This window comes from Parambassis ranga, chromosome 24 (genome assembly GCF_900634625.1).
Source record: "Parambassis ranga chromosome 24, fParRan2.1, whole genome shotgun sequence".
NCBI classification, from domain to species: domain Eukaryota; kingdom Metazoa; phylum Chordata; class Actinopteri; family Ambassidae; genus Parambassis; species Parambassis ranga.
The window spans coordinates 8032579-8045032 of record NC_041043.1 but is presented as its reverse complement, the minus strand read 5'-3'; the positions used below and the strand labels follow the sequence as shown (position 1 = coordinate 8045032).

Below are 12454 nucleotides of genomic sequence, written 5' to 3'. Positions count from 1 at the left end.
ATCAATGTAGAGATAGGACTGTGTGATAATGAATGTATCCACAGGCTGAGTGTAATTTCTTTGGAAAGAGGAGAGAGGAGAGCACATTATCGTAGTTTACTTTCTGGGACTGCATAACCAGCTGTGAGGCATTGAAAAAATTCTGAGTAATGATAGAACGTAGTGACGCTATATCTACTACTGATTGTTCAGCATTTCCTCATAATTTCATTGCTAGGCACGTTCACGTTCAGATATTGTTTTATTTATTTATTTTTAAACCCACTGCAGGCTGGCATCCCGTGTTGAAAGCTGGACAGAAAGGTCTGACCTGAAATAGACCTTCAAAGACCTCACAGAGTGCATTCTTCAATGACCTGTGCGCTGTGTTTACTCCCCTGTCTCTGAGATGTGTTGTTGTCTTCAGAGATGTACTGAGATCTGTGACCCTTCCATGGACAGAAAGGGATGTAACGAACCCAGGACTGGTGTCCGAGGCAAAAACTTAAGCCAAATGGGAGGTCGTACACCTCTTCAGTTTCCAAGGTGTCACTTGATTCTTCAAGATGTTCTTTGTCAAAGGTTATTAGGCCTCGTTCACGTTTAGTCCCTGAAAGGTGTTTGTAAAGACTATTAGAAGAGTATTAACATGCAAACAATTGAGCTTGTCTGCATTTGGGTCCTCCAACAGGTTTCACATCAGTGAAAATCTGTTTTGATCAGTGTGAGTTTTCCTCTTTAGCTTACCAGGTATTGTGTTATCCAGGAAGAAGCCAAGGAACCCTCCAACAAACATATGGGTGGTCAATAGTATGTGTAGCACTTGATCTACTTCTTTGATACCTGAGATAAAAAAAAAAAACAAGAAGAGAAGATATCTGTGTAGTATAGCCTTGTTGAACAGTTATGAAATGTCCTTTTTGTGTTAGTCATACCTGTTTCTAAGGAATCAGGATTCTTCATGATCCAGTTTGGAATGACCAGTGCAGAAAACATGGAGAAACCGAACACAAAGATATTCCGAGAAGAATTCATGTCTGTGGACTGACAAATGAAAAGGTCAGTAACGCACTCTACCAACATGGCTACCAATATATGTGTATTTAATGTGGTTATTCACCTGCAGGTTAGAAATTCCAGCTGCGGTTATGACACCAAACATGATTAAGAACATCCCTCCTATCACAGGGGTGGGGATGGTTGTGAAGATGGCTCCAATTTTGCCCAGCATCCCCATCAAAATCATGACAACTCCACTTAGAAGAATCACTGTGCGACTACCCACCTGTTGCCACACAACAATACTGTTAAACAATGAAAGAAACTAGTTTATAATCTAAAAATATATCCTACTTTGGTAATGCCGAGTGCTGCCACATTCTCACTAAAGGAAGTAGTGCCATTGCCTGTGCCAAAGGCGCCTGCCAACAAACAGCCGAGCCCTTCAACACCGATGCCCCGGTTGATGGCGTGCTTGGGTGGAGGGGGTGCCCCTGACAGCCGGGCACATGCGTGGTAGTCACCGACAGACTCTGCCATGGAGCATATTATTCCAGCCATAATGCCAAACACACCTGCCAGGCTCACCGTTGGTACACCCCACTGCCCTGAATAAAGAGGTGACTATCAAACAGCCCATAAACACAGCATTGGTCAGTTTACATGTGAGCTTACCAGGGTAAGGAAACCTGATCCAGGAAGCTTCGCTCACAACATTTCCTTTCACATCAGTGCGGGCCAGGTGGCCATACCGGGCTGGGTCCGATGGTAGGACATCATATATGGTGAGGAGGTAACAGACTAACCACGAGATCGCAATGCCCAGCAGAATCTAATAAATATCTAATATTAGTACCAGTGTCAGTATCATCATTACAAATGGAATTATAGCTCCAGAAAGACAAGCATTAATTAAGGGGAGTAATTTACAGCATACAGGCATTATTTGGAAGATGTAGAGCTTTGAGGTGTGCAGTTTCCTAGTTTTGCTGTATGTAGGAACAGGGATTGGAATGAGACGAAGGTACTGTGAGAACAGGATGATCAGCACCATGGTCCTGTGTGTAAGACAAGAATATCACAATGGTGAAGACAAGCTGTAGAGTACAGTATGAAAGGACAGAGTCTATTTTTTATTGCAATTGTAGACTGTGACCTCCTGAGATGGAAGGTCAGTGCTAAATCTGCAGTGCAATGCTTCTGTTCTTACATAGCGGAGATGGCCCAGTGGCTACCAGCCTTATCTCCAGCTGAGTCGTACAGTGAGAGGCCTATGAGAGAGACAGTAGGGGCAATGGTTAAGGGGCCAATGAAGCGCATAAGGTAGCCGATGAGGCCAGAGAAACCGACCACGACCTGGAGGAGGGAGGCCACCATGATGGAGCCCTGCAGCTGTGGGCAGGAACACAGTAATGGAGCACATTAGCATTAATGTCACCACTCTTTCTTTGGCCGAGCGACTGAATTAATCATGAGTTCCACAGAAGTGCTTCTTTGGGTCTTTGTCGGCTTGTTTTTTATCAGGAAATTGTGGGTCCACCATGTTTGTGTTGGCTTACTGTTCTCATGCGGGTCTGCCACACTTCTATAAAGAGAGGCGAGGAGGTGTTGACCAGGCTGGCGTTTTGGGTCCAAGCTGGGCACTTCCACTCCGGCAGTGACAACATGGCCATGGCGGGGGTCACCAAGGCAAACGTACCTCCCTGTAGGATCGGAAGTCTGGGAAGTGTGACATAATCGTGATTTTGTTTCTTTATTTTTTTATATGTGGGCCTAAACTGTTGTTTATGACACAACACTAGGTTAAGCATGGTAACACACTAACCCTGTCATGCTAATGTTTACTAGGGTGCACTAACCATAGAGCTACAAAGTGTCAGAGAGTAGAAAACATATAATGGATCTGGATCCAGTAGTGAGACAAAAACCAACAAAGAGACATAAAAATCCATATTTTTGTTTATCTTGTCCTTTTTATGGGGCTTAGATTTTGCAATATTTGTTAATATATATACTTTATACATTAATTTCTGGTGTTCCAGACTCACAACAATGTGGTAAAGACTGTACCAGGGCCCAACTTGAGTTTGTGTCAGCTCCAGTTTCTCCATAAACCTGTACAGATACTGATTGGTGGAATGAACCCCCACTCTCACCTGACACCGAAGGTGACCTGCAGAACAGTGCACAGGCCAGAGACAAAGAAAATGGTGTTTATGAGTCGACTCTGGGTTAGGCTGTCATGCTGCAGGCACAGCCCCTCTGAGAGAATGAGAGGGATGGAGACGATGGCACCGAACGCTGTCAGGTAATGCTGCAGGATGAGATGAGTGTGATGTTCTGGTTTACACATTTACATGATGAAGGTATTTTAACAGTATTTTATTGCCCATTTTATTCTCCAAATGTACGAGCCAGCCAAGCGATAACAAAATCATCAAAACATGATTACGCCCACCTGAAAGGCCAGAAAAATACAAAGGTACCAGGGAGGGACATCAGTCACACAGTATGTTGGCTTGTTTCTGTCCTCTTCAGCCACACAAGTCTTACCACTCTGCCCTGCCTGTTGATCACTGAATGGCTCATCCATCTGCAGTACCATATGAAAAACATGGAGACATGCAACAGGCAGTGAGGGATTCATTTTGAGCTACAGTATAAAGATTATTCACACCAGTAATCTCAGTACAAAGTCCACCTCACACATAGTTCATTTGTTTATTCATTAGCTCACCATGACTGGCTTTCTGCTGGAAACATTAAACTTCGTGTTTTTAAAAATGATTTATTCCAAACATGATAAATATTATTTGATACTTTTCCTCTTAAGATAATTCCAGCAAGTTCAAATATTGATCACTGCTCACCAGTGTTATGCTGTCCATACAGAACAACAGAGATCACATGTGTGGTGACGTGAATTAAATGTCATACTTACATCAAATGCAACATTGTCATGTCCATCACTTTCTTTCTCCAGAGCCATGGAACTGTAAAACACTTCAACAACAATACAATAAAAGACTTAGTTTAACTTTAACTTAATTTTTAACTGCCAGTGCAGAAGTACGAAACCTTCCCTTGACTCGTCTCAGACTTTCTGATAACTTAGAGCTGGGAATGATTGCTTTTTAACCACATGGAAAACGTACTTACATTTCAGGCTTATCCCTGCCGTTTTATTTGATCTTATCTATTTTATGATCACTGTTAAGTTGCCTGAGAGGGAGGGATTCCAATAACACACCTAGGACACAAAAAGAGTCACCTCAAGCAACAGATTTAAGGACTGCTGAATAAATATGAAATCTCTAGAGAGATTGTGTGTAAATGACAAACTTACTGGCTATTTAAACATATATATAAACCTCAAAGGAGATGCACAAATGCAGGTTTTATAACTAATTTCTACAGAGATCTTTGCCACTTTCTTGGGGAGGACGAGCTAAATTAAGGAACAGGCTGCTCATTTAATCTCCTCAAAACTTTTAACATAGTGCCACGAGATAACACTGACAGTTTCTGTTTGAGGGCCTGTTTGATCATGGTTAGTATGTAGCACTCCCTGCAGACTGTAACAATCAGTTGACAGGATGAAAATTGCAAAGATGGTTAGATAAGGAGATCTGGCCCTTTAAACAGAAGACTAAGACATGCTTCCAACTTCAAACTTCCTTATTTAATATGCTAAGGCAGGTGTATCTTGGGAAATGATCATGAAAACACACACCAGTCTTCAGTTTTATAATAGAGACTCAAAAATTACACGACACTATCTGTGTGCTTATCCATGATTAGTATTTGATGTCAGGTCATAGCAAACCTGCATGTCACTACTATCCTAATGACACACATAATCACAGGCTGAAACCAGACCAATGTGACGCACCACTTATCTACCACACAGGACAGAAGGACTCATTAAAACTGGGCACGGATGCTCTATCAGCACCAACACACTTCATAACATTGCTAACAAGCACTGCCACTGGGCTTAGCACTCAGAGACTCATTTATGTTCTGAAGCACAGTCTTTGCAAGAAGCCAAACTTTAATGTCATAGGCTGATGTTGCAAATCATTAAGTCCCTGCCATGTTGTTTTTTTGTTTTTGTTTTGATAAATAATACTGATTTATCATTTGTGTACTCTTGAAATTTAGATTGAGAACAATGTGTTAGGCAGCTATTCTTTCTCAAGCAAACTGCACATGAAATAAAATACACTGTGTTCCAACAGTCCCCTCCTCCTTCTGGATTCAGCAGCAGCACTGCAAAGACACACACACACACACACACATCTGACATTTCATTATTTAAAGTGTGACAGCCAGAGTGATGCAGACACTTTACATTCACACTCCAGTTAACACTGCTTTGATTCATATCTGCGCAGCATACATCTACGGTAACTTTGTCTCTTTCTGGAACTCAGAGATAGATGAAATCAGTCAGCAGACCCCGCTGCACATAACGTGTTTGTTGATGCGGCAATGTGTAGTCTTCCAATGGTGCCTGAGGGGGGAACAGGTACAGACTGCACATCCCACATGAAGCTACACAAGGCTGTAAAATACATGTGTATGTTAATTTCATGTTCATTTCCATAATCTGCTGAGGGCAGACTTGGACAACATACACACAACTCATCAACACAATGGAGGACTGTTTTTCAAACATCATCTTAGTGGGGAGGCCACAGTCTCATCATAGGCTTGATGTAATTTTAATGTTATGTCATCACTTCTTCTTGTATTTATGCAGCAGTGAGATCTTCCTCAGACAGACTGGCAGAAACCGACTCTGCCTGAGGAGGATCTGCAAGTTTTACATCAGTAAATTCAAATTAATTTGGCGGAATGGCTAATACTTGTCCTAAATAGCCCAGACTAACTCAAATATGTCAGCACTAATTTATCAAAAAATGAAGTTATGGTGGGAAAAAAATGAAGAAAAGTTGTTTTCAAACTGTTGTTGATCTTGAAGCCAGTATAAATATCCTTGTATGCAGTCACGCTCATTCGTATTGATTTAAACAATATGATGTTCAGAGAAAAAGAAACTTGCATCATTCACCACTGAGTCATGCAGCAGTATTTTTCAGTTAGGGCAAGCATTAGGTAATTCAGTCAGGACTACTTCAGTCTAAGAAAAAATCAATTTGTATTTGAGTGGCTGTATAACTTTGTCCTGGGAGCCTCCATAAGCAATTCAGTCTCCATGTTAAAATATCAACAGATTTCTTACAATGCTGTGAACTAATCTTAGCCCCACCTGCTTTTTAAAAATGATGTGTATCAATCAGTTAAAGTCTTCTCAGGTGATGTCATGAACCTTCATCCATCTTTTACATACAGTCTATGGGGGAGCACACATCTCTGCAGTTCAATGTGCATTCAGGAAAGCCTAAGGCCCCTGCCTTAGGCCCCTGCCTTAGGCTTTCCATGAATGCACAGAGCAGCAGCACAGAGCCTTTAGGTAGAGAACAGAGCAGCCATCACTGACCACACATATGATCTTGATGAAATCAGACACAGTCCAGAGAGGAGGAGGAGGAAGAGGTGGGCTGCAAGGTGGCTTGAAGTTCTCAGTTTCATATATACATATTGTATATGCATAATATCATAATATCATCATATCATTAAGCACATAACTTTGTTTATGGATACATTTGACCTATTTATTTATAAAAATCCTTCTGTCTGCATTTATTTTAAATATTTTAGACAACTATAAAACCAACACAGACAGACATTACATTCAGAGATCAATGTAAAACTAAAATTATTTGTATGTGCAGTTGGTGGAAAATACAATAATAAATACATAATACAATACATATTGTGTTTATATAGCACCCTTTTATACAAAACTTTGTCCATTTTACCACATTGTCCAATCCTACCAAATACACACACACCCACGCACATATACCTCTCACGAATAAGGATAAAACGGACCAAGGAAACTGAGATAATGGGAATACAACCTAAAACAGTTACATTAATAAAATCTAGTGAGTTAAACTATACAAGAATGATAATTAAAGGAATTTAGAAGCTATGAATGTATCTTAACTAAAAGCCATGGTAGGTCTTGAGTTTGTATTTAAACCTCAGGTCCTCAGGCTGTTCCACAGACCAAGGCGATAGAAGTAAAATGACGACTCGCCGTGCCAGTCGACCATGTTAATGTGACCTCCAATTGCCATAATACAATTAAAGTTGTATTTAAATCTTGGGTCAATCCTCACCTTTCAAACCAAAAGGCCACATTTACAGAGACTGCCCTGAGGCTTGGTCAGAGGTCAGTATAACTTACCCAAGCTGCTTTCCACTTATTGACAGCTTTTAAACATTTGGACCTGAGGGGGGGATTCAGACAAAATAATCACATTTCCTGCTCCCACTGCTGTATCAGTCCACACTACAAACCTGCTTCATGTTGTCGCTCCTGTGAAGACGGTTTACCATCAGTGTCAATTTAACCAAAGAGCTGAAGGTCACAGGAGAGAGGACCCTGTGATACACACACCTCAGTGTGAGAGATCTTTGCCATGCTACAGTAGTCTGAGTATTGTAAAAAAGCCACCTCTCATTCCTCTTTAATAACCTTCTGTTCAGATACTACTCCACAGAGGAAAGTACAACATATTGTTTTACACTCTAGTGAGCTCTGTGTCTTTGCAGCTTTAACTCAATGTCAGACTGCAGCAAGTGTAGCCGACCATTAACAAAAAAGGTATAGTGAAGAAAGGAAAGGAACATTATATATCATACAGAGAATACAGCCTTCACCCTGTTTATATATTTATCCCTAAGTGTTATTACACCAGCATGCTAAAGATAAAGTTTACACACACAGCTTCTTGTTTGAATGGATCTGTGGCCTCTGTGGAAAAACTCTCACATTATGAACCTGACTTGAGCACACAGTGTGCAGAAGGACCCCATAAATTAAACATTAACATGTTTACATACTTGTTTACTGTTTACATACATTTGTGCAGCAACTAATCTTTTGTTAAGTGTAGAGTAATAAAATATGTATGATCGGCAGCAGTAAAAATACTGTAGCTAGGGTGAGATCAGGACTGCTGCACTCTGTATACTGTATATGAAGAAAGACCTAATTTGATTGACAGTTTGTAGTGTGGTGGTTTCCTCTGCATGAGGATGTCATTAAAATCTATACACTGATATTAACTTGGTGGGAAGATGATTAACAAATGAACATACATAATACAATTATCAATGATCTATTCGTCAAGGTGTAGAAATTTGAATTTTCTGAAAGACTGAGGTGATTTGTAATATTTATTTTACACTTGTTGCTTGTATTGTCATAAAGTTATATGTTTGTTAGCTTTTTGCAATATGATAACTAAGCAAACTATAATAAATGGACACATATTGAAATGAAATACAGAAAAATAAACTAGAAAACTACACTTTATTAAGAGATATGACAGCAAACATACCCTAATGGAAGACAACCAAGAACCTTAAACCAAATTTACACCCATAATACATTTTTATATACACAACAACCACAATGAAACCTGAAAACAAAACTATCCCCGTCAGTGCTTAATATGACTAACAGCACACGCCCTTTTGTTGACTATAGTTTCATAACATTTCTCTAATAGAACTAACTGCTGCACATCTACAGTATGTTATTATTATTGTTGTGACATCCTGGCACACTGATCTGTGTGTTGAACTCGTTCCTGGGGCGCTGCAGATATTTCTTACACTCTGCTGAATGCAGTGTTGACACTGCCTCACTCATAACCCAGTGGCTTTTATTAGCACATTTCAGTAAACATCTAACCACATTATAAAAAGAGCTGGTCCTGCAAAGCTGGAAGTGCTGCTGGATGTATGTGTTTAGACATCATGCTGCAGTGACATCATGTCACAGTGTCAACTGACTTCACCCCGGATATAACTATACACAGAGTGAGTGTGAATCAACATATTACTGCAAAACATTTTATTTCTTCTGCAAGACCTTAAAGAGGAGAGATGCTTTGACATGTGACTTCTTGCCTCCTTTTAACCACGATATTTAAGTCTAAATGTTCATAATGGCTGACCGGTTCTGCCCCATTCATGATTCATTCATATTTATCTTGTACTCATTCTCTCTCATCCTCACAGACCTCATTAGAAACTACACTTTCACTCATGAAACAATCTGCATTAATAATAAATAAAGAATACTCATGGGTAATGGCCCGAGAACTATTACATTCAAGAGGATTTCCGTCTCTGTGCCCGGTGCCTTCTGTCAGAGTCTCTCCAGGAAATGTGATTACACAGCTGAATTTTGTTCTGATTTGCAACAGAAAAATATCTAATTAGACATTATAATAAGCTTTCACCTGAATGTCTGGTAATTAGTAATAATATTCATATCCTGTATTACACAATCAGTCAGAGCTGAATCCTCTTTATGGGCCATTCTATCCATGTGTAGCCCTGCTGGGTCCTCTTGAAGGCTGCATTGACAAAGCACCAGGCTGATGCTATAGTGATGCTAATAGCAATACAGATCATCCTGTCTGATGAGTCAATCAAACAGGTTTGTAACGACACCCATGTCTGTCGGAGCTTAATTTCCATTCTTTGCTGTAGGCCTACTTGTACACTCATTAGCACACAGTACAGTGTTGAGTGGTAGCAGCTCCGCCTGATCAGGGCCTCTGTGTGGACCAAAGTTCATGGCATCTCTAACTATTGGAAAAACGAACTCCTCCACCTTCTGAAGATCCACACATGGTATCACAGTGAGTTACATTCTGTTCACCTGCTTAAACGTGATTGGCCGATACAATTCAGGCTACAAATGGAGAACCACAACCCTCTGTGACCACAGTGTTGTGGAGAGATGTTCAATAAACAGATTCTGACTAAAAACAAGCAAGAAAAAACTGTCCTTACAGAGCAACATCTGTTGCAGATCAGCAGCAGTGAAACAAGCCACTGTTGACATATAGGAGGCTATCATCCATCTATACCATGTTCACCAACTTTGTCACCGTGTGTAAAAATAAATAAATAAATAGCTAACTTTGTACAGCTGCCACCTTTTTGATGACAGCAATACAGCACTCTAGATGGATGTTTGCTAATTATTTGCTTTATATCAGACTAAAAGGTAACAAAGGCCATTTTATTCTTCCTCTGTCAGACATTAATGATACAATAACAAGATATTATAAAAATAAGTCTGTTTGGCTGTACACAGACTCCCCTATTGTTCCTGGACTACCATCAAAGTCTCTCGGTAGTTTTGAGCCAAACACAAAGCTTGTCCCTGCTGAAGATCAAAAAACAGTCCGAGCTTTCATGTGGCGCATTATTGCTTTGTGCTCAATGAGAGCCCCCCCTGTGCCTTTTGTTCATGCATGTAAATGGTGGTGGAGATGAAAGGGGTGGTGTTGCTGCAGACAGGGGCAGACCTGAGTCTGAATACACTGAGCTGTGTCTCTTAAATCCTCTCCTGGTAGCCTGTATAAGCTGCACAGCTAACTGAAATATTAATCAGGTCTGGAGTAAAAACAGTAAACTCACACACACACACACAGTGTCACATGCCCACACATTCATGGACAGTGCTCAGTGCATGGAACCTGTATAATTTAATGGTTCAGTGCTTTTGATAGTGGCTGGATGGCTCACTGTGGAATACTGAGCCTAACACTTCCTCCCTGGAGAGAAGATAGGAAGCTGCAGAGCTCTCTGTCTCTCTCTCCCTGCTGCAGCTCACTGAACACGAAGCATAATTCACACCAAATACTGCGTTAATCGACTGCTGTGGATCGGCATTGCTTAGCTGTACAATACACACCATCTGTTTTATGCTCTGACCAGTAATTATTTCAGTCCTGCCATAGCAGGCTATCTGCAGACACAGAGATAGATGTCAGGGAGCAGCCATGTAGGCACGAGAGGCACGCAGGCTCTAGATTTATGGAGTGCAGTATTCCTATTTGGCTCGCAGCTGTTGCAGTTTCTGGCCTTATGATTTCCAAGACATAATTGAATTGGAATGAACTTCACATCGCATGCAAAGGTCAGAGCCTGGTGTGCAAACAATCATGTTTATTCTCACCACTGAATGAACATATTTTAGATTTTTAGATGAATATACTGCTGTGCAAGGGAGTAAGGAGATAAAAAGTGCCAAAAGAAGATGCCAGCAGTTGTCAGTCTGAATGTTCTGAGCCATGCTGAGCTGAGAGCTCTGTCGCTGCACATGTCAGCTCATACCAATCCACAGTTTGTTATGAAGACAGTAACAGACTGTTTATGTAGTTTTCTTTAAAGTTGTGAATTAAAAAAAACATATAAACAAAGTAGTGCAAAAACAGTAAAAAAGTATTACAACTATTCATCCTGCTCGCCATAGTTACCCTGTAGCTGCTGCTGCTTGTGTTGAGGCTCTCATGGTTCCCATGTGAAACAGGATGGGGCCTGCTCAGGGCTGGATGAATTATTGAGGAGCCGACTGGAGTTAGTTCTGACTTAGAACACTTTTAATGCTTTGCAATTGTAAATAAGGAAATGTGTGTGTATTGTGTAATGTACGATATCAATATCAATCAGGAAGTTATATTTTTTTTTTACAACAGTAAAAAAGAGGTGAAAACATGTAATAAGTCTACTATGGTTGTAATTATAAAGATAATTTAATTATCTTAATATATATTATAAAGATAATTTAAACAATTAAAGACAATAAACTTATAATATAGTAAAGGTCAATATCAATAGATAGCAGCTAGCTATTATGGATTTAGCATGTTGCTAAATGTGACAAGTCCAACTAATTTTGAATGCTGTTTGACGCAGTAAGGATTGAGTTGTTATTTGCTGCACAAAATAACTACTTAGCAAGCTACCTAGGTAGAGCTTGTTAGCTACAAGTGCTAATCAAGGCTAGTGTACAGTACATATGTTGTATAGCTTCATGCTACATAGAAATTTGACAAACAAATGTTGAGTTTAATCAAAGGAAGTTTAGCGTGAATGGGGCAGAAACATATTTTAATATATTTTAATATATTTTAATAATGTTATTGTATTCTATCACGTAAATTAGTCAATCCCCACAGCAGGACATTGGGCTGAGCTGTTTCTGAAGTAAATGACCATTAATGAAACTATTATTGCGTAACTTGTGATGTTATGATGTTGTGTCTGCCCACCGACAAAACATAAAGTTGTGATTCAAGGCGCTTAAAGTGTCACCTGAACGAACCGTGACACTAACAAGATCACAATTCACTTTGCACACAAATGTCGGCATTGTGCGTGCATCCCGCTCGGGCCGCTCTCTTTCTCTGCAGGTCTAATGAGTCATGACATTAACAGCGCCTGAAGCCGTCCACCCACGCTCCTCCAGCCCACTCCTCTCAGTATTTGAGGCGCTCCTCGGCTCCAGCCCTCAGAGCAGCAGCGCACA

The 12454-nt window shown here is 40.3% G+C and overlaps 1 protein-coding gene across 1 annotated transcript; it reads right to left on the bottom strand.

Annotated features, from left to right (window-relative positions):
* Positions 1–3931, bottom strand: LOC114428499 (solute carrier family 23 member 1-like). Its single transcript, XM_028396952.1, has 12 exons — positions 3920–3931; positions 3437–3571; positions 3135–3292; positions 2538–2697; positions 2189–2370; positions 1916–2036; positions 1654–1810; positions 1333–1586; positions 1100–1264; positions 915–1023; positions 727–822; positions 1–589 (listed from the first exon to the last, which is right to left on the bottom strand). Exons 2-12 carry the CDS (start codon positions 3569–3571, stop codon positions 333–335), a joined length of 1794 nt encoding a protein of 597 aa, XP_028252753.1. The 5' UTR covers positions 3920–3931; the 3' UTR covers positions 1–332.
* Between the last annotated feature and the right edge of the window lie 8523 nt (positions 3932–12454).